This window comes from Scyliorhinus canicula, chromosome 23 (genome assembly GCF_902713615.1).
Source record: "Scyliorhinus canicula chromosome 23, sScyCan1.1, whole genome shotgun sequence".
Taxonomy (NCBI): Eukaryota; Metazoa; Chordata; class Chondrichthyes; order Carcharhiniformes; family Scyliorhinidae; genus Scyliorhinus; species Scyliorhinus canicula.
Window position 1 is genome coordinate 6966 of NC_052168.1, and position 21105 is coordinate 28070.

General features: G+C 49.2%; 1 protein-coding gene across 2 annotated transcripts in view; it reads right to left on the reverse strand.

Moving 5' to 3' along the window:
* Nucleotides 1-3055: 3055 nt before the first annotated feature.
* The window catches only part of LOC119956571 (circularly permutated Ras protein 1-like), a 116498-nt gene continuing 98448 nt past the window's right edge, over nt 3056-21105 (reverse strand). Inside the window, exons 17-19 of one of the 2 annotated variants that reach the window (XM_038783884.1) lie at nt 13318-13411; nt 10765-10833; nt 3056-3696 (exon numbers count right to left, since the gene is read on the reverse strand). In XM_038783884.1, coding sequence (XP_038639812.1) covers nt 3604-3696; nt 10765-10833; nt 13318-13411 — 256 coding nt within the window. In that variant the 3' untranslated portion in view covers nt 3056-3603. The remainder of the gene's footprint in view (nt 3697-10764; nt 10834-13317; nt 13412-21105) is intronic. The other variant, XM_038783883.1, reaches the window with a different exon arrangement.

Below are 21105 nucleotides of genomic sequence, written 5' to 3' on the forward strand. Positions count from 1 at the left end.
AATATGATTAGGGATAGTCAGCATGGTTTTGTGAAGGGTAGGTCATGCCTCACAAACCTTATCGAGTTCTTTGAGAAGGTGACTGAACAGGTGGATGAGGGTAAAGCAGTTGATGTGGTGTATATGGATTTCAGTAAAGCGTTTGATAAGGTTCCCCACGGTCGGCTATTGCAGAAAATACGGAGGCTTGGGATTGAGGGTGATTTAGAGATGTGGATCAGAAATTGGCTAGTTGAAAGAAGACAGAGAGTGGTGGTTGATGGCAAATGTTCAGAATGGAGTTCAGTTACGAGTGGCGTACCACAAGGATCTGTTCTGGGGCCGTTGCTGTTTGTCATTTTTATAAATGACCTAGAGGAGGGCGCAGAAGGATGGGTAAGTAAATTTTCAGACGACACTAAAGTCGGTGGAGTTGTAGACAGTGCGGAAGGATGTTGCAGGTTACAGAGGGACATAGATAAGCTGCAGAGCTGGGCTGAGAGGTGGCAAATGGAGTTTAATGTAGAGAAGTGTGAGGTGATTCACTTTGGAAAGAATAACAGGAATGCAGAATATTTGGCTAATGGTAAAATTCTTGGTAGTGTGGATGAGCAGAGGGATCTCGGTGTCCATGTACATAGATCCCTGAAAGTTGCCACCCAGGTTGATAGGGTTGTGAAGAAGGCCTATGGTGTGATGGCCTTTATTGGTAGAGGGATTGAGTTCCGGAGCCATGAGGTCATGTTGCAGTTGTACAAAACTCTAGTACGTCCGCATTTGGAGTATTGCGTACAGTTCTGGTCGTCTCATTATAGGAAGGACGTGGAAGCTTTGGAACGGGTGCAGAGGAGATTTACCAGGATGTTGCCTGGTATGGAGGGAAAATCTTATGAGGAAAGGCTGGTGGACTTGAGGTTGTTTTCGTTAGAGAGAAGGTTAAGAGGTGACCTAATAGAGGCATACAAAATGATCAGAGGGTTAGATAGGGTGGACAGCGAGAGCCTTCTCCCGCGGATGGAGGTGGCTAGCACGAGGGGACATAGCCTTAAATTGAGGGGTAATAGATATAGGACAGAGGTCAGAGGTGGGTTTTTTACGCAAAGAGTGGTGAGGCCGTGGAATGCCCTACCTGCAACAGTAGTGAACTCGCCAACATTGAGGGCATTTAAAAGTTTATTGGATAAGCATATGGATGATAAGGGCATAGTGTAGGTTAGATGGCCTTTAGTTTTTTCCATGTCGGTGCAACATTGAGGGCCGAAGGGCCTGTACTGCGCTGTATCATTCTGTGTTCTATGTTCTATGTTCCTGAGGCAGCGGGAGGTGTAGACAGAATCAATGTGGAGGTGGCAAGCTTGGGTGATGCATTGGGCTGAGTTCACCACACTCTGCAGTTTCTTGCAATCTTGGATCGAGCAGTTGCCATACCAGGCTGTGATGCAGGCCCTGGGTCACTGTCCATGTGAAGTTTGCACATTCTCCCCATGTCTACGTGGGTTCCATCCCACAACCCAAAGATGTGCAGGGAAGGTGGATTGGCCATGCTAAATTGCCCCGTAATTAAAAATAATAATAATAATAATTTGCTGCAATAGATTTTTGTAAAAAGTATGTTCATTAAGGTTTTACATTTTTGCAAACAATGCAACAAAACTACAAAAATGATACAGTACAGCAAAGAAAAATGTTTCAACAAAGATGAATACGGAGTGGGGATGGGGGTAACAGGAGAACAGCAGTGTGACTGGCTCGATATAATCATGAGAGACAATTTGGTGGCTCGTTAAGCCCCACAAGAGAACAGAGGAGAAACAGGCTAAAGCCATGAAAGCCACCTCGATCAGGTAGCCCCTCAATCTTCTCTGCTCCAGCGAAAACAACCCAAGCCTATCCAACCTCACTTCATAACTTAAACGTTCCATCCCAGGCACCATCCTGGTGAATCTCCTCTGCACCCCCTCCAGTACAATCACATCCTTCCTGTAATTGGTGACCAGAATTACACACAGTGCTCCAGCTGTGGCCTTACCAAAGTTCTCCAACTCCAACATGACCTCCCTGCTTTTGTAATCTATGCCCCGATTGATAAAAGCAAGTGTCCCATATGCCTTTTTCACCATCCTATTAACCTGCCCTTCTTCCTTCAGAGATCTGTACAAACACACCAACGTCCCAATAGGATTCTCTCATGCGCCTCCTCCATTTTTCCAAGGATACTTCACAGAGCCTCAAAGTGCATCCTGAAGACCTGCACCACAGAGCCGAGATCCTCATTCAAAACAACGTTCTCAATGGTGGTCATCACCCTGATGCATGCAGCACTGCCGGGGAAGAGCCCATTCACCAGCAACAATGTCACTGCAAGTTGGAACCCATCCAGCCAACTCCGACCATCATGGTCAAACGAGGATTTCCTACAATTTACCTTGTCTCTTCTTCACAAAACCCCAATCAGGATCATCCAGGGGTCTCGCGCAAGGCAAATATCCCACAAAATACAAATATAAAACTTGCACCAGGATAAAATAAAGGATTAAGAGATGATCAGAGCCCTAGCTCCCGGAAATGCCGCCATTCCCGCGCTCACATCACCTGACACCTGCAATATATTTTTGACTATATTGTTATGGGCCAGGGTTTAGAGAACCTTAAAGTGTCTCATGGAGTTCACCTGACCCACAACTTTGAATAATTGTCGTATGGGGAGCACTCGGCGCACTCTGCAGGGGTGGTAGAGCAGAAATGGAAAAGTATTTTTAAAGCAAAACAATGTTTATTCTATGAACTCAAGGTAACCTTTTTAAAACATACAGTGAACATCTTAGAAACCATTAATTCAAATACAACCTCCAAAGAATACAACACTAAGTAATCCTTAATAACTTCCCAAACAACATCCAGAAGACAAAAGAAACACCTTTTAACAGAAGCACATTAGGTTTACATTCACTGCTGAGAACATTTATAATTCTGAATTCACCAAATGATCAAGAGATTGTCTTATGATGGCATTGAGAACAGCAGTACACCTGCTTTGTCTGGCTTCAGCTCCAACACGGAAAACGAAACTAAAACACACCCTGCAGCAAACAGCCTAAAACAAAAGTAAAAAGCTGACAGACAGCCCAGCTCCACCCACACTCTGACATCACTGATAAACACTAATTTCTTAAAGGTACATTTCTTAACCACCCATTTCTTAAAGGTACTTTCACATGACAATATAAATCCATCTAAATCCCGAGACACAGAGAAGAAATGTTCAATCTGGTTTCTGGGTTAAGTACAATCTGTAGGCCTATTATGAAATGTTAAATAAGTCTTACTGTGAACAGCAATATTAAACTCAAGGACCTCTAATCATTAAAGTTCAACTTAATCTCAGAGCTTTTCAGGGTTGTCTTAGACAATATTTGATTAATGCTGTTTCAGTTTATTATCAGCCAACTATTTCTAAAATCTAGGTTGAGTTATACTTTTACAATTTATTTTCAGCATGCGGCAAGGCACTTCTATGGTTGCTTTGAGAACGTGACAATAGTTTATCTGCACAACCCACTACTATCCAGCAATTTAAATACTCCAGAACGAGGAGGCCAGGAGCTGGCTGATTTGCTGGGATGATCACAGGGCCACCATGAACTTTGGTTTCTTCAACATTTTTTTCTTTGCATTCTTCAGCCGATAAACCACATTGGCAATGTCATCTGTGAAAGACTGGGGACACAAAAGAATGGTGCACAACATTATTACACATTGAAACAGTTAGTGTGCGATCTAACTGCGCCCAAAAGCAGCTCACCACAGTGTAGCGTGGCCGTTGAAATCCGATAGACCCCACTCCCGGCATCTACCCAGCTCACAATGCCTCACGTAATTCGACGCAATCTCGCGAGACATTGAGATGTGAATCCTACCCACAATGGACGGGATTGCTTTTTAGGAAATCTGCATATTAGAGTGAGGAAGTAAGCCTTACTCTAATGTGCAGATTCCCGAGGGACCAGAGACTTTGGGATTCATTCCCTTCCCCTCAGAGACCTCGGGCAAGCGCCATTCAGCACTGGCCCACACAAAAAGGGACCAGAAGGAATGGTCCTTAACCCTAACCCTAATTGTGGGGATCACCCAGGGGATTAGTGGCCCCCATCTACATGCCCTTTATGCAGGGTGGTGCCCTGGCATTGTCAGCCTGGCCCCTTGGTCGTGCCACCTGGGTGCCAGCCTGACACTGCCAAGATGGTCGGGTGGCACTGCCAGCTGGCATCGGCACTACCAGTGGCTGGTTTAGCACACTGGGCTAAATTGCTGGCTTTTAAAGCAGACAAAGACAGGCCAGCAGCACGGTTCGATTCTCGTACCAGCCTCCCCGAACAGGCGCCGGAATATGGCGACTAGGGGCTTTTCACAGTAACTTAATTGAAGCCTAATCGTGACAATAAGTGATTTTCATTTAATTTTCCATTCAGGGTGCCAGGTTAGCATTGCCAATGTGCCAAGCTGACATTTTTGCACATGCGCGATCAGGTTGTGGTTGCCCAGCGTTGGTCTTATGGGGGGGGGCATCTCGATAACAAGGACTCCTACATCACACTCCTCCTCATCTAAGTCTATGGCAATAAAATGATAGTAGGTGAAGAATATAAAATTAGATCAAACTATTATTATGGGTGCAATATCAGGAAGAAAAAACTTGTTATGTGACGAGGCTAGAAACGTTATTCTCCAAGTTGTTCACCATAAAGCAATAAAAGAGACATTTGATAATGTTTCCAGTGATAGAATGGTTGGTAACCAGAGGACACTGGTTTAGGTGATTGGGAAATGAACCAGAGGCTACATGAAGATCTGAAATGCACTTCATGAGAGGATCGTGGATATTGAATATATTTAAAATCAATTTTCAAAAGGAAATGGATAAATACTTGAGGGAAGTGCCCAGATTTTAGTTACCAATTTTCTTGCACCTAGTTATTGTCCCTGATACTTGCTATGCATTCCTCCATTGTTCTAACTGGGCCTTAAAGTATGTTATAAAGCCTGCAATGGGTGGGGATTGTGTGGGAGACAGGGGCAAACAGGGCAGTAATTAGACAGCTAAAATTGAAGATTGGCTGGTTGATTCTCTGTTACACGCATGATAAAAATCAGCTTTTCTAGTTAGCCGTAAAAGATAGATAAAGGTTTAAATAAAAGATCATTCAGGGTAATTGACTAAATCATAATAACCATGTGTGTGCCGAAAGCTGACTAGCTGGGAACTAATCAGATAAGACTCTGTATTTTCACATTTCACAAGTTGCTCGAGACTTGCCACAGATCAAGGTCAGTGACAAAAGATTCCATCGTATGCGGCTCTCTTTCCAACCCTGGACAGATCCGTTTCCATGCTAACAGTCAGTCAGGGTCACTTTTCGAAAACTGTGTTAATCTAATTATTGTTAGAGGCATAATTGTCAAGCCAGGGTATGGAAAATGACACCAAAACATTTATCTCTTAAAATGACAGACAGACAGTTTGGTCAAATTGAGTGAATTCTAAATTAGTTAAAAACAATCACAGCTGTAAAGAGGGTGAAACTTTAAGATAATGGGGCGGGATTCTCCGATAATCAGCCGATGGCCAGAGAGCCCAGCGCCAAAAATGGTGCAAATCACTATGGCGTTGGGCCCCCCGAAATGGCGCAAATTCTCTGGCCCGGAATGGGCTAGCAGCGGCGTGATGCCATTCGCAATGGTGTCACACGTCACGGACACACGGTGTCGCAGCACAAAAGACGCCCCCCTCCCGGAGACCCATCAAAATGGCCGCCCACCGCACAGTGCCGAGGTTCCAGGAGCGGGAAATCGAGGCGCTCCTGGACGCAGTGGAGCAGAGAAGGGGTGTCCTGTACCCCAGACACGGCCACAGGGTCGCACCATGCCTCAGCCGGCGCCTGTGGAGGGAGGTGGCAGAGGCAGTCAGCACCATAGCTATAACAGCAAGGACAGGCACCCAGTGCCACAAGGTCAATGACCTTGTCAGGGCAGCCAGGGTGAGACTCCCCATGGCCTGACCCCCTTTTCCCCTTCCCCCTTTCCCCATATCCCCCTTTTCCCCATATCACCCTTCCACCATATCCCCCTTTTCCCCATATCCCCCTTCCCCCATATCCCCCTTTCCCCCATATCCCCCTTCCTCCCATATCCCCATACCCCCCATATCCCCATACCCCCCATATCCCCATACCCCCCATGACATAACATCCACTCATGTATATAATGAGATGCAGGCAGGCAGTGATTGACACACAGGATGACCAATGAACACACAGAACAGAGCAGCCAATCAGCAGACAGGACACGACCACTATAAAGCCAGAGGGCCCGCTCTCTCGGGACCCAGCCTCTGAGACAGTCAGAGCCCACGAGCTAGCAAGTGCAAACACCATGCGGTAGCTAGTAAGTCTGGTCAGGCTACTACAAGGTCACCAGTCAGATCAGTATAGTGTCGACCCACAGCTGAATATTTACAGCAGTTCCATAGTTGAATGAAACAGTGTTGGATCTTCTCCAGTGTTAGACATCTGTTTCCAACTTCCCTGCATCAAGTGCAGTCCACATCGAACCAACCTGCCTAACACATCATCCCATGTCCCCCATATCCCCATGCCTCCGATCCCCGTCTGCATGTCTAACCATGCATGCTGGATTGTGTATTGCAGGACCAAACATCAATGCACCCGTCCCATGGATGCCGACTGTCCCCAGGATGATCCAGGGCGGCCACGAGCCAGGGACAGACCCGGAGCACCAGGAAGACGACGCCCCCATCTCGTGCGAGTGCGGCGATGCCGGAGGGCCAGACCCAGTGACGAGGGGGGCAGCCACAGGAACAGGCCCTCATCACAGCCGACCCAGGATACACCCACCCAGGACACACCCACCCAGGACGCTGACGCACAGGGGATGGATGGACAGGATTCACCACTCCAGGAGACATAAGAACATAAGAACATAAGACTTTGGACTTTGGGTGGGATGAGGAGCACGGCACTACGCCACTGCTATCTCCTGCACCCTCCACCATCACAGAGACACTCACCTCGGTTGGGCACTTTAGCGATGAGACATCTGGCACGCTAACTGGAGCGCACAACGCAGCCGTCCCGATACAGCAGGTGGAGGTAGGAGCATCCAAGGGGCTGGGCGGTCAGAGGGCAGCCCGGCACAAGCAACCATCTGCCGCCCAGGCGGGTCCCGGGTTCCTGGAGTTTCCACCCCCACCCATAGACCCGATGCAGTCACGGACCAAGGGACGATCGACGGGGGTGACGGCCGGCTTGCGGCAGCTGCAGACAAAGGTGGAGGAGTCCACGCGTGTCCAGGAGCAGGGAGAGGTGCCGGTCATACGTGCCATCCAGGCCGAAACCGCAAGGGTGGCGTCTGCGGTGGAGGATATGGGGGTGACGGTGTCAGGCATGGGCAGCAGGATGCAAGGCCTGGGGCTTTCCGTGCAGGCAGCGTCTGTGGCCCAGGACATGGCTGCCTTCTCACAGGAAGCCATGAGCCAGAGCCCCCCCCCCCCCTTCTCCCCGGCACTCACCCCCCCTCCTCCCCGGCACTTGCCCCCCCTCCTCCCCGGCACTCGCCCCCCCTCCTCCCCGGCACTCGCCCCCCCCTCCTCCCCGGCACTCGCCCCCCCCTCCTCCCCGGCACTCGCCCCCCCCCTCCTCCCCGGCACTCGCCCCCCCCTCCTCCCCAGCACTCGCCCCCCCCCTCCTCCCCGGCACTCGCCCCCCCATCCTCCCCGGCACTCACCCCCCCTCCTCCCCGGCACTCGCCCCCGTCCCCAGCACTGGCCCTCACCTCTCCACCTCCCCCTCCCCCTCCCCCTCCACCCTCGCTCCACACCCCCCACTCCACACACCCCCACTCCACACACCCTCCCTATTCCACACAGCCCCCCCCACTCCACACACAGCCCCCCCACCTCCACACAGCCCCCCCACTCCACACACAGCTCCCCCACCTCCACACACAGCCCCCCCACCTCCACACAGCCCCCCCACTCCACACACATCCCCCACTCCACACACATCCCCCCACTCCACACACATCCCCCCCACTCCACACACATCCCCCCCACTCCACACACATCCCCCCCACTCCACACACATCCCCCCCACTCCACACAGCCCCCCCACTCCACACACATTCCCCCACTCCACACAGCCCCCCCACTCCACACACATCCCCCCCCACTCCACACAGCCCCCCCACTCCACACAGCCCCCCCACTCCACACAGCCCCCCCACTCCACACAGCCCCCCCACCTCCACACAGCCCCCCCCACTCCACACAGCCCCCCCACCTCCACACAGCCCCCCCACTCCACACAGCCCCCCCACTCCACACAGCCCCCCCCACTCCACACAGCCCCCCCCCACTCCACACAGCCCCCCCCACTCCACACACATCCCCCCCACTCCACACAGCCCCCCCACTCCACACACAGACCCCCCACTCCACACACAGACCCCCCACTCCACACACAGACCCCCCACTCCACACACCCCCACTCCACACCCCCCCACCCCACACCCCCCCACCCCCACTCCACACACACACACACACCCCCCCACTCCACACACACCCCGCCACTCCACACACACACACACCCCCCACTCCACACACAGACCCCCCACTCCACACACAGACCCCCCACTCCACACACCCCCACTCCACACCCCCCCACCCCACACCCCCCCACCCCCACTCCACACACACACACACACCCCCCACTCCACACACACACACACCCCCCCCCCCACTCCACACACACACACACACCCCCCACTCCACACACACACACACACACACACACACACACACACCCCTCCCCACCAACTGCGGCTGCGCCGTCACTTCTCCTGCGGCCACCCCACGCGAGACCTACCTCCGCGTCAACCATGCACCCCGGCGGGGGTCAGAGAATCCCGTCCATGATCTTCTTAAAGATCAGTTGTCGGGACGGGAAAAATGATTCTGGAACCACTCTAACCTATTTTTACGTCACTCAGTTGTTTTTCTACTGTGCATCTTGATTTGAAGAAATTACCATAAACTATGGGCGCGATTGTCCGCAAATGCGGCGAGTCATAAAGGCTGCCGTGAAACACGGCCAGTTTCTCCACGCCCCCTCCCAGGACCCGATTCTCCCCCCCCCCCGGTCGGGGCTAGCAGCAGGGCCCCGTGAAGCACGGCATCGCGGGCTTAGCGACCGTTGCTAAGTTCACGCCAAGCGTCACGGCGGCCGACGCGCACGATGACGTCAGCCGCGCATGCGCGGATGATGTCATCACGCAGACGCGTCAAACCCGTGCATGCGCGGGCCGTCATGCCCCTCAGCCGCCCCGCGGACTGATCCTGCGGTGCGGCGGAAGAACAAATAGTGCGCGGCTATCGGACCCGCTGCCAGCGATCGGTGCCCACCGATCGCAGGCCCATGCCACCTTTTGCCGTGCCAATCGGTCCCATGGTTGTCCGGGACGGCACTTTGCGGACGTTTTCACGAACGGTGAGAGCAGGTGCGATCGCGTTCGTGAAAACAGCCGTAAAGGCCTGGGAACTCGGCCCATCGGCCTGGGGAGAATCGCTCATCGTCGTAAAAAACGGCGAACAGCGATCCGTGTCGTGGGGTGGCTGTGGGGGGGGGGGGGGGGAATAGTGGGAGGGCATGAAAAATGTCGGGAAGGCCCTCCCGCTATTCTCTGACCCGTCGTGGTGAGCGGAGAATCGCGCCCTATAATTGTATTTTGAATTCAACTACTGTATTTGCCAAAGGCAATCAATCTGACTAGCTTGCTGCAGGGCTAGTCGGAACTTTCCAAAACTTTGTACTGAAATTGAGTTTGCCAGTACACACTAAAAGCTGACAAATAAAGTTTCAAATAACTTTGCCAAAAAGTACAGTCTGGAATCTCTGTTATTTGGGAACTAAGAAGGGAAAAGGGCAGCACGGTAGCACAGTGCATAGCACAATCGCTTCACAGCTCCAGGGTCCCAGGTTCGATTCCCGGCTTGGGTCACTGTCTGTGCGGAGTCTGCACGTCCTCCCCGTGTGTGCGTGGGTTTCCTCCGGGTGCTCCGGTTTCCTCCCACAGTCCAAAGATGTGCGGGTTAGGTGGATTGGCCCTGATAAATTGACCTTACTGTCTAAAATTGCCCTTAGTGTTGGGTGGGGTTACTGGGTTATGGGGATAGGGTGGAGATGTTCACCTTGGGTCGGATGCTCTTTCCAAGAGCCGGTGCAGACTCGATGGGTTGAATGGCCTCCTTCTGCACTGTAAATTCTATGATGATATCCAGGGTTCCGAATAGACACAGAGACCCATCAATGTATCAAGTGAAAATCACCAAACTCAAATTTAAGTATTTAATAAACAGAATAATGTTTAATTAACTTGTTGGAGATTTTGATCAGGTGACAGAGAGGTCTGGTAAGTGTAATATTGTTGAGTTGCTGTATATGGACATCCATAAGGCATTTGATACAGAGCCATACAACAGATGTGTCCAAGCATTGCAGAACATAATGATTTAGATGGAAAGTCCATCCCATTTAGAGGCTCTTAATATAATGTAAATAGACAAAAAAAGGATCAGAGGACATAAATTTAAATTAAAAATTGAGATTTTCTTTTCATAAAAACAAACTAATCAAAGAATGAAAAACGAGCCACTACAACAAGCAATCAGCAGGTCCAACCCTAATAGCAACACTTCCATTAATTGGTTCTCACCTTAACAACAGATTCTCTGTCTCGCTTTGTGCTCAGTGCCTCATACAAAGGCTGTGCTGATACTCCGTCCTGGAAAAGAGGTGAGGACAGTTTGAAACAACTTTGCTTAGTACCTTTTGTTAGCAAATAGAGATAGTTTAAACAATTTATATTTGTACTGCAAGTTAAAAATAAGATATCGTTTTAAGTTGAAGCTTAATTTGTGTTTCTGTACTTGTGCGTTAAGAAAGGGTTAAAACTTCAGTTTAGCTTCATGTTAAACACAGGTGCCTGTGAGTCTCTAAGTTTCAGTTTCATTTTGAACTCTATCTGCATTGGTAAGATTTCAGAGATTGCAGAGTACTTGGAAGTCCATGATAAAATAACCTGGTCTGGAGGGCGTTAGCTCTGCGGAGAGGCTGAATAGACTCAAACGATGGAGATTGAGGGGCGACCTGATAGAGGTCTACAAGATTATGAAAGGCATGGACAGAGTGGATGGGCAGGCACTCTTTCCCAGGGTGGAGGGGTCAGTCACCAGGGGGCATAGGTTTAAGGTCCATGGGGCAAAGTTTAGAGGAGATGTGCAAAGCAGTTTTTTTACGCAGAGGGTGGTGAGTGCCTGGAACGTGTTGTCAGGGGAGGTTGGGGAAGCAGATACATTAAAGGCATCTTGAAAAATTCATGGATAAGATGGGTACAGGGGGATATGGCATAAGGAAGTGCTGAGGGTTTTGGCCAAGGTTGGTATCATGACCAGTACAGGCTTAGAGGGCCGAAGGACCTGTTCCTGTGCTGTACTGTTCTTTATAGTTTGACTGAGTCAGCACAGCTTCGTCAAGGGGAAATCACGTCTGACAATTCTGTTCTTTGAGGAGGGAATGAGGAAGTTAGACAAAGGAGAAACAGTGGATGTGATCCATTTGGATTTCCAGAAGTCCTTTGACAAGGTGCCGCATAGAAGGCTGTTAAATCAGTTAGGAGCCCATGGTGTTAAGGGTAAGATAGAGGATTGGCTGACTGGCAGAAGGTAGAGAGTGGGGATAAAGGGGTCTTTTTCAGGATGGCAGCCGGTGACTAGTGGTGTGCCTCAGGGGTCTGTGCTGGGACCACAACTTTTCACAATATACATCAATGGTCTGGAAGAAGGAACTGAAGGCACTGTTGCTAAGTTTGCAGATGATTCAAAGATCTGTCGGGGGACAGGTAGTATTGAGAAGGATTTGGACAAGCTAGGAGAGTGGGTAATGAAGTGGCAGATGGAATAGATTGTGGAAAAGTGTGAGGTTATGCACTTTGGAAGGAGGAATTTAGGCATAGACTATTTTCTAAATGGGGAAATGCTGAGGAAATCAGAAGCACAAAGGGACTTGGGAGTCCTTGTTCACGATTCTCTTAAGGTTAACATGCAGGTTCAGTCGGCAGTTAGGAAGGCAAATGCAATGTTAGCATTCATGTCATGAGGGCTAAAGTACAAGAGCAGGGATGTACTTCTGAGGCTGTATAAGGCTCTGGTCAGACCCCATTTGGAATATTGTGAGCGGTTTTGGGCCCCGTTGAGTCCAGAGGATGTTCACAAGAAAGATACCGGGTATGAAAGATCTGTCATATGAGGAGTGGTTGAGAACTCTGGGTCTGTACTCGTTGGAGTTTAGAAGGATGAGGGGAGATCATTGAAACGAACAGAACAGAATTGTCAGACATGATTTTCCCCTTGACGAAGCTGTGCTGACTCAGTCAAACTACAAATAACAGTACAGCACAGGAACAGATCCTTCGGCCCTCTAGGCCTGTACTGGTCATGATACCAACCTTGGCCAAAACCCTCAGCACTTCCTTATGCCATAACCCCGATACCCATCCTATGTGAGGCCTGGATAGAGTGGATTTAGAGAGGATGTTTCTACTAGTAGGAAAAACTAGAACCAGAGGGCACAGCCTCGGACTGAAGGGACGATCCTTTAAAACTGAGATGAGAAGAAATTTCTTCAACCAGAGGGTGATGAATCTGTGGAATTCTTTGCCGCAGAAGGCTGTAGAGGCCAAATCACTGAGTGTCTTTAAGACAGAGATAGATAGTTTCTTGATTAATGAAAGGATCAGGGGTTATGGAGAGAAGGCAGGAGAATGGGGATGAGAAACATATCAGCCAGGATTGAATGGGCCAAATGGTCTAATTCTGCTCCTATGTCTTATGGTCTTGTGTGACAAAACATAAAAAACAACTCCACAGTGGGTTCTCATGTTAACATCTGGGAAAATGTTTCTTCTTTGTTTTTGCCCATGAATCGAACTCCTTTTCTCTCATTTATATTAGAACAGGAATGTTGATTATTGGCATGAGTTAAGGATAGAGAATCACACAAAGCTCCTCATCACCCAAGGTCCCACCTGTTCACAGGTATTTGCATAGAATACAGCTAAAAACATTGTGAATGTATTTCTGGTTTGGACAAATGCTTCCTGTTTGCCAAAGCTGTCACAACTGATCCAGGATTAATGAAAGACGCATGCAGTTCTAAGTTGTTGGAAAATTGAGCAAAAATCAAGGAAAGAAATGGTTAATTTGGTTACCTGTGTTTGATTTTTGAGGGCACTGTAAATCGGGGACATGGATTGAACCCAACTTTCATAAATTGCTCCCTGCTCCAAATCATTCCTTTTGGCTCTGTGGAAAATAAGAGATGCTTCAATTATTGTTGGGTGCAATTGCATCTGCTTTCATTTCTACTTTTATTTTATTTATTCATTTACAGGATGTGAGAGTTGCTGAGAGGGATGGTTTAGCACACTGGGCTAAATCACTGGCTTTGAAAGCAGACGAAGGCAGGCAAGCAGCACGGTTCGATTCCCGTAACAGCCTCCCTGAACAGGCGCGTAATGTGGCGACTAGGGGCTTTCCACAGTAACTTTATTGAAGCCTACTCGTGACAATAAACGATTTTCTTTTTTTTTCATTTTCAAGACGTACACATTTATTGCCCATCGCTAATTTTCCTTGAGAATATAGAACAGCTGTTAGTTTGTGAAAGGCTGTATATTTGCAGATCCATGTGGAGGTGTTATTGTGTAGTTCTTTCTATTCCTCGCACAGCAGACAGATATAGAAAACGAGAAAGGAAATGCTGAGGTTTGCACTGAGTGCTGAATTTGGTGCATTTGTGTGCTACAGTGAGAGTTTGGTGACTGAGGGAGTTTGGTGAGGAGGGAGTAAGGTGCTCCTTTCATTTCATTTCTGCAAAGAGCGTGAAGGGAGCCGGGAGTTTACCGAGAGGGCAGCTGACTGGGATGGAGGCTAGGGCAGTTGCATGCTCCTCCTGTCAGATGTGGGTGGTGAGGGATACCACTGGTGTCCCCACTGACTATACCTGCGGGAAATGCACCCAACCAGCTCCTCAGAGACTGTGTTAGGGAACTGGAGCTGGAGCTGGATGAACTTCAGATCATCCGGGAGGCAGAGGAGGTTATAGAGAAGATTTACAGAGAGGTAGCCACACCCAAAGTACAGACCAACAGTACATAGAACATAGAACAGTACAGCACAGAACAGGTCCTTCGGCCTCAATGTTGTGCCGAGCCATGATCACCCTACTCAAACCCACGTATCCACCCTATAACCGTAACCCAACAACCCCCCCTTAACCTTACTTTTATAAGGACACTACGGGCAATTTAGCATGGTCAATCCACCTAACCCGCACATCTTTGGACTGTGGGAGGAAACCGGAGCACCCGGAGGAAACCCACGCACATAGGGGGAGGACGTGCAGACTCCACACAGACAGTGACCCAGCCGGGAATCGAACCTGGGACCCTGGAGCTGTGAAGCATTTATGCTAACCACCATGCTACCCTGCTGCCCCAGTAGCTGGGTTACAGTCAGGGGAAAGAAAACGAACAGGCAGACAGTGCAGGGATCCTCGTGGTCACTCCCCTTCAAAACAAGTATACCGTTTTGGATGCTGTTGGGGGGGGGATTACCTACCGGGGGAAGGCCCTAGCGGCCAGGTCTCTGGCACTGAGTCTGGCTCTGGGGCTGTAGCCACTGGGGCTGGCTCTGGGGTGGCCACTGCCCAACACAAAATGGAAGATTGCAAGGAATGCAGGGAAAATGAATATGTTGTAAAGCAAGCAGCTTGCAAAGCGATTGTATATTGGGACGACTGCAGAAACCAGTTTTGACTGTTGCAGAAACCAGACAGCACTGTGAAAAGAAACCAGTTAACATACTAATGAGGCGATACCGGGCGATCCCCAGATACATTCTATGGAAGGCCAGACCTTTGGCGCCAGAGGAGCCCAAAACAATAAGTCCCAAGAACCGCCCCAGCGACCGAGGAACTGCCCCATGATTGGGGGGTTCAAACATATCGATTGGGAAGAGACCCAATCGATTTCAAGCAGGTAAAGCAGTCCGCCCAAAGGGGCGCGGATCCCCTGGGACCTATGAAAGAACGGTCCCACACATGGTTCAGTCTCCTGCTCCAGCCTTCGGACAGCAGCCACCAACAAGTAAGTACCTCCCAACGACCGCTACCAGAGATAGGCACTCCTGACCCCCTTTTAATTGATACCAACCTGAAGTCTGCAGACCAGAGCAGAGCAAGAGGCCTTGTTCCCTGACCCAGCAGTTCCTTCGAGATAAGTATTAGTTATTTAGCGGTAGGAGTAAGTTTAATCCTTTGTGTGCATAGGTAGTTATTATAATTGTATTATAATAAACTCTAGTTGTTTGGACTTACTAATTGGTGTACGGTTTTATTGCTTTGAACTTCACCTTGAAGCTTGTGGCGGTGTCTTAACGACACCTGGCGACTCCAGAGCTTAGAACAGAAACAGAGCCAAATTGAGTGTTCAGCACACTCACACAGAAGTAGCAACAGAGATCAGAAGGGAAGGGGGGAGAATAGAAAAGCAATAGTGATAGGTGATTCAATGGTTAGGGGAATAGATAGGAGATTCTGTGGTCGCGAGCGAGACTCAAAGTCGTGGTGCACATTGGTACCAACAACGTAGGTAGGAAAAGGGGTGTGGAGGTAATAAACAAGTTTAGGGAGTTAGGCTGGAAGTTAAAGACCAGGACAGACAGAGTTGTCATCTCTGGTTTGTTGCCGGTGCCACGTGATAGCGAGAGAGTGCAGTTGTATACGTGGCTGCAGGAATGGTGTAGGAGGGAGGGCTTCAGGTATTTGGATAATTGGAGCGCATTCTGGGGAAGGTGGGACCTGTACAAGCAGGACAGGTTGCATCCGAACCAGAGGGGCACCAATATCCTGGGAGGGAGGTTTTCTAATACTCTTCGGGAGGATTTAAACTAATTTGGAAGGGGAATGGGAACCGGATTTGTAGTCCAGCAACTAAGATAGCCGATATTCAGGACGCCAAAGCGTGTAGTGAGGCAGTGGGAAAGGTAACACTGACTAAGGACAGTACTTGCAGGCACGGAGATGGGTGGAAGTGAGTATACTTCAAAGCAAGAAGCATCAGGAATAAGGTGGGTGAACTTAAGGCATGGATCGGTACTTGAGACTACGATGTGGTGGCCATCACGGAAACTTGGATAGTAGAGGGGCAGAAATGGTTGTTGGAGGTTCCTGGTTATAGATATTTCAATTAGATTAGGGAGGGCTGTAAAAGAAGTGGTGAAGTTACATTGTTAATTAGAGATAGTATAACAGCTGCAGAAAGGCAGTTCGAGGAGGATCTGCCGACTGAGGTAGTATGGGTTGAAGTCAGAAATAGGAAAGGAGCAGTCACCTTGTTGGGAGTTTTCTATAGGCCCCCCAATAGCAGCAGAGATGTGGAGGAACAGATTGGGAAACAGATTTTGGAAAGGTGCAGAAGTCACAGGGTAATAGTCATGGGTGACTTCAACTTCCCAAACATTGAGTGGAAACTCTTTAGATCAAATAGTTTGGAAGGGGTGGTGTTTGTGCAGTGTGTCCAGGAAGCTTTTCTAACACAGTATGTAGATTGTCCGACCAGAGAGGAGGCCATATTGGATTTGGTACTTGGTAATGAACCAGGGCAAGTGATAGATTTGTTAGTGGGGGAGCATTTTGGAGATAGTGACCACAATTCTGTGACTTTCACTTTAGTAATGGAGAGGGATAGGTGCGTGCAACAGGGCAAGGTTTACAATTCGGGGAAGGGTAAATACGATGCTGTTAGACAAGAACTGAAGTGCATAAGTTGGGAACATAGGCTGTCAGGGAAGGACACAAGTGAAATGTGGAACTTGTTCAAGGATCAGGTACTACGTGTCCTTGATATGTATGTCCCTGTCAGGCAGGGAAGAGATGGTCGAGTGAGGGAACCGTGGTTGACAAGAGAGGTTGAATGTCTTGTTAAGAGGAAGAAGGAGACTTATGTAAGGCTGAGGAAACAAGGTTCAGACAGGGTGCTGGAGGGATACAAGATAGCCAGGAGGGAACTGAAGAAAGGGATTAGGAGAGCTAAGAGAGGGCATGAAAAATCTTTGGCGGGTAGGATCAAGGAAAGCCCCAAGGCCTTTTACACATATGTGAGAAATATGAGAATGACTAGAGTGAGGGTAGGTCCGATCAAGGACAGTAGCGGGAGATTGTGTATTGAGTCTGAAGAGATAGGAAAGGTCTTGAACGAGTACTTTTCTTCAGTATTTACGAATGAGAGGAGCCATATTGTTGGAGAGGACAGTGTGAAACAGACTGGTAAGCTCGAGGAGATACTAGTTAGGAAGGAAGATGTGTTGGGCATTTTGAAAAACTTGAGGATAGACAAGTCCCCCGGGCCTGACGGGATATATCCAAGGATTCTATGGTAAGCAAGAAATGAAATTGCAGAGCCGTTGGCAATGATCTTTTCGTCCTCACTGTCAACAGGGGTGGTACCATGGGATTGGAGAGTGGCGAATGTCGTGCCCCTGTTCAAAAAAAGGAATTGGGGTAACCCTGGGAATTACAGGCCAGTTAGTCTTACTTCGGTGGTAGTCAAAGTAATGGAAAGGGTACTTAGGGATAGGATTTCTGAGCATCTGGAAAGACACTGCTTGATTAGGGATTGTCAGCACGGATTTGTGAGGGGTAGGTCTTGCCTTACAAGTCTTATTGAATTCTTTGAGGAGGTGACCAAGCATGTGGATGAAGGTAAAGCAGTGGATTTGGTGTACATGGATTTTAGTAAGGCATTTGATAAGGTTCCCAATGGTAGGCCTATGCAGAAAGTAAGGAGGCATGGGATAGTGGGAAATTGGCCAGTTGGATAACGAACTGGCTAACCGATAAAAGTCAGAGAGTGGTGGTGGATGGCAAATATTCAGCCTGGAGCCCAGTTACCAGTGGCATACCGCAGGGATCAGTTCTGGGTCCTCTGCTGTTCGTGATTTTCATTAATGTCTTGGATGAGGGAGTTGAAGGGTGGGTCAGTAAATTTGCAGATGATACGAAGATTGGTGGAGTTGTGAATAGTGAGGAGGGCTGTTGTCGGCTGCAAAGAGACATAGATAGGATGCAGAGCTGGGCTGAGAAGTGGCAGATGGAGTTTAACCCTGACAAGTGTGAGGTTGTCCATTTTGGAAGGACAAATATGAATGCGGAATACAGGGTTAACGGTAGGGTTCTTGGCAATGTGGAGAAGCAGAGAGATCATGGGGTCTATGTTCATAGATCTTTGAAAGTTGCCACTCAAGTGGATAGAGCTGTGAAGAAGGCCTATGGTGTGTGAGCGTTCATTAGCAGAGGGATTGAATTTAAGAGCTGTGAGGTGATGATGCAGCTGTACAAAACCTTGGTCAGGCCACATTTGGAGTACTGTGTGCAGTTCTGGTCGCCTCATTTTAGGAAGGATGTGGAAGTTTTGGAAAAGGTGCAAAGGAGATTTACCAGGATATTGCCTGGAATGGAGAGTAGGTCTTGCGAGGAAAGGTTGAGGGTGCTAGGCCTTTTCTCATTAGAACGGAGAAGGATGAGGGGCGACTTGATAGAGGTTTATAAGATGATCAGGGGAATAGATAGAGTAGACAGTCAAATACTTTTTCTCCGGGTGGAACAAACCATGACAAGGGGACATAAATTTAAGGTGAATGGTGGAAGATATAAGGGGGATGTCAGAGGTAGGTTCTTTACCCAGAGAATAGTGGGGGCATGGAATGCACTGCCTGTGGAAGTAGTTGAGTCGCAAACATTAGGGACCTTCAAGTGGCTATTGGATAGGTACATGGATTACGGTAGAATGATGGGGTGTAGATTCATTTGTTCTTAATCGAGGACAAAAGTTCGGCACAACATCATGGGCCGAAGGGCCTGTTCTGTGCTGTATTTTTCTATGTTTTTTTATGAACAAGCTTACAGTTATGTATGGCATTTCACACCCTCGGAATATCCCAAAGCGTTTTGCAATGTTATGGATATTTATACAAAGTATGGTTGATCTTACAGTGCTATGAGATGGATTTATAAAAGTGTGGTAATTTGGGACCACAAATACCGTAGTCAAATGAGTTGTTTAAAAGAAGGAACTTCCTTATAGAAATGCATAATAAAGTTTAACAATAACAGTGACACAGAAGAACAGCAGTAACAGTAATAACTATGAGAACTGGTGTTCTAGTAAAACAGATCTTTTTTTTTAAATAATTTCTATTGCAATTTTTTGAAAAATATATATCAACAAAACAATAATAACAATAACAATAATAGTAATAAACACCCCCCGGCACCCGTAACAACGCATATAACAAACCCCCCCCCCAAACCCAATAAACAACAATATAAATTAACAATAATCAAATTAACTTCAGCACTATCCCTCTAAAACCTAGTACCTTATCGTTGAGCCAGAAAGTCGAGGAAAGGCTGCCACCTCCTAAAGAACCCTTGTACCGACCCCCTCAGGGCGAATTTGACCTTCTCCAGCTGAATGAATCCCGCCATGTCATTAATCCAGGTCTCCACGCTCGGAGGTCTCGCATCTTTCCACTGCAGCAAGATCCTCCGCCGGGCTACTAGGGACGCAAAGGCCAAAACATCGGCCTCTTTCGCCTCCTGCACTCCCGGCTCCACCCCAACCCCAAATATCTCAAGTCCCCAACCTGGCTTGACCCTGGATCCCACCACCCTCGACACCGTCCTCGCCACCCCCTTCCAGAACTCCTCCAGTGCCGGGCATACCCAGAACATATGGGCATGGTTCGCTGGACTCCCCGAACACCTGACGCACCTGTCTTCGCCCCCAAAGAACCTACTCATCCTAGATCTGGACATGTGGGCCCGGTGCAGCACCTTGAACTGGATGAGACTAAGCCTCGCACATGAAGAGGAGGAGTTCACCCTCTCCAGGGCGTCCGCCCATGTCCCCTCCTCAATCTGCTCCCCCAGCTCCACCGCCCACTTAGCCTTCAGCTCCTCTACCGATGCCTCCCCCACCTCCTGCAGTACCTGGTAGATGTCAGACACCTTCCCATTCCCGACCCACCCCCCCGAAAGCACCCTATCCCTTACCCCCCGCGGGGGCAGCAAAGTGAACCCCTCCACCTGTCGCCTAGCAAACGCCTTGACCTGAAGGTACCTGAACATATTCCCCGGGGGGAGCTCAAACTTCTCCTCCAGTTCACCAAGGCCCGCAAACCTCCCGTCAATAAACAGGTCTCCCAACTTCCTAATGCCCGCCCTGTGCCACCCCAGGAACCCACCATCAATGTTCCCTGGAACAAACCGGTGGTTCCCCCGCAGCGGGGCCTCCACCGAGCCCCCCACTTCCCCCCTGTGTCACCTCCACTGCCCCAAATTTTGAGGGTAGCCGCCACCACCGGGCTTGTAGTGTACCTCGTTGGAGGGAGCAGCAGCGGCGCCGTTACCAGTGCCTTCAGGCTCGTGCCTCCACAGGACGCCATCTCCATCCGTTTCCATGCTGCCCCCTCCCCATCCATTACCCACTTGCGTATCATCGAGACATTAGCCGCCCAATAGTACCCAGAGAGGTTGGGCAGCGCCAGCCCCCCTCTAGCCCTGCCCCGCTCCAAAAAGACCCTCCTTACCCTCGGAGTCCCGTGCGCCCAAACAAACCCCAGAATGCTGCTGTTCACCCTCCTAAAAAAGGCCCTCGGAACGAAAATGGGGAGGCACTGAAACAAAAACAAAAACCTCGGGAGCATCGTCATTTTAACGGACTATACTCTACCCGCCAACGACAACGGCAGCATGTCCCACCTTTTAAATTCCTCCTCCATCTGCTCCACCAACCTAGTAAAATTGAGCTTGTGCAGAGTCCCCCAGCTCCTAGCCACCTGAACCCCCAGGTACCTAAAACTCCTCACTGCCCACTTTAGCGGGAGCCTACCAATCCCCTCCTCCTGATCTCCCGGGTGTACGACAAACAGCTCAC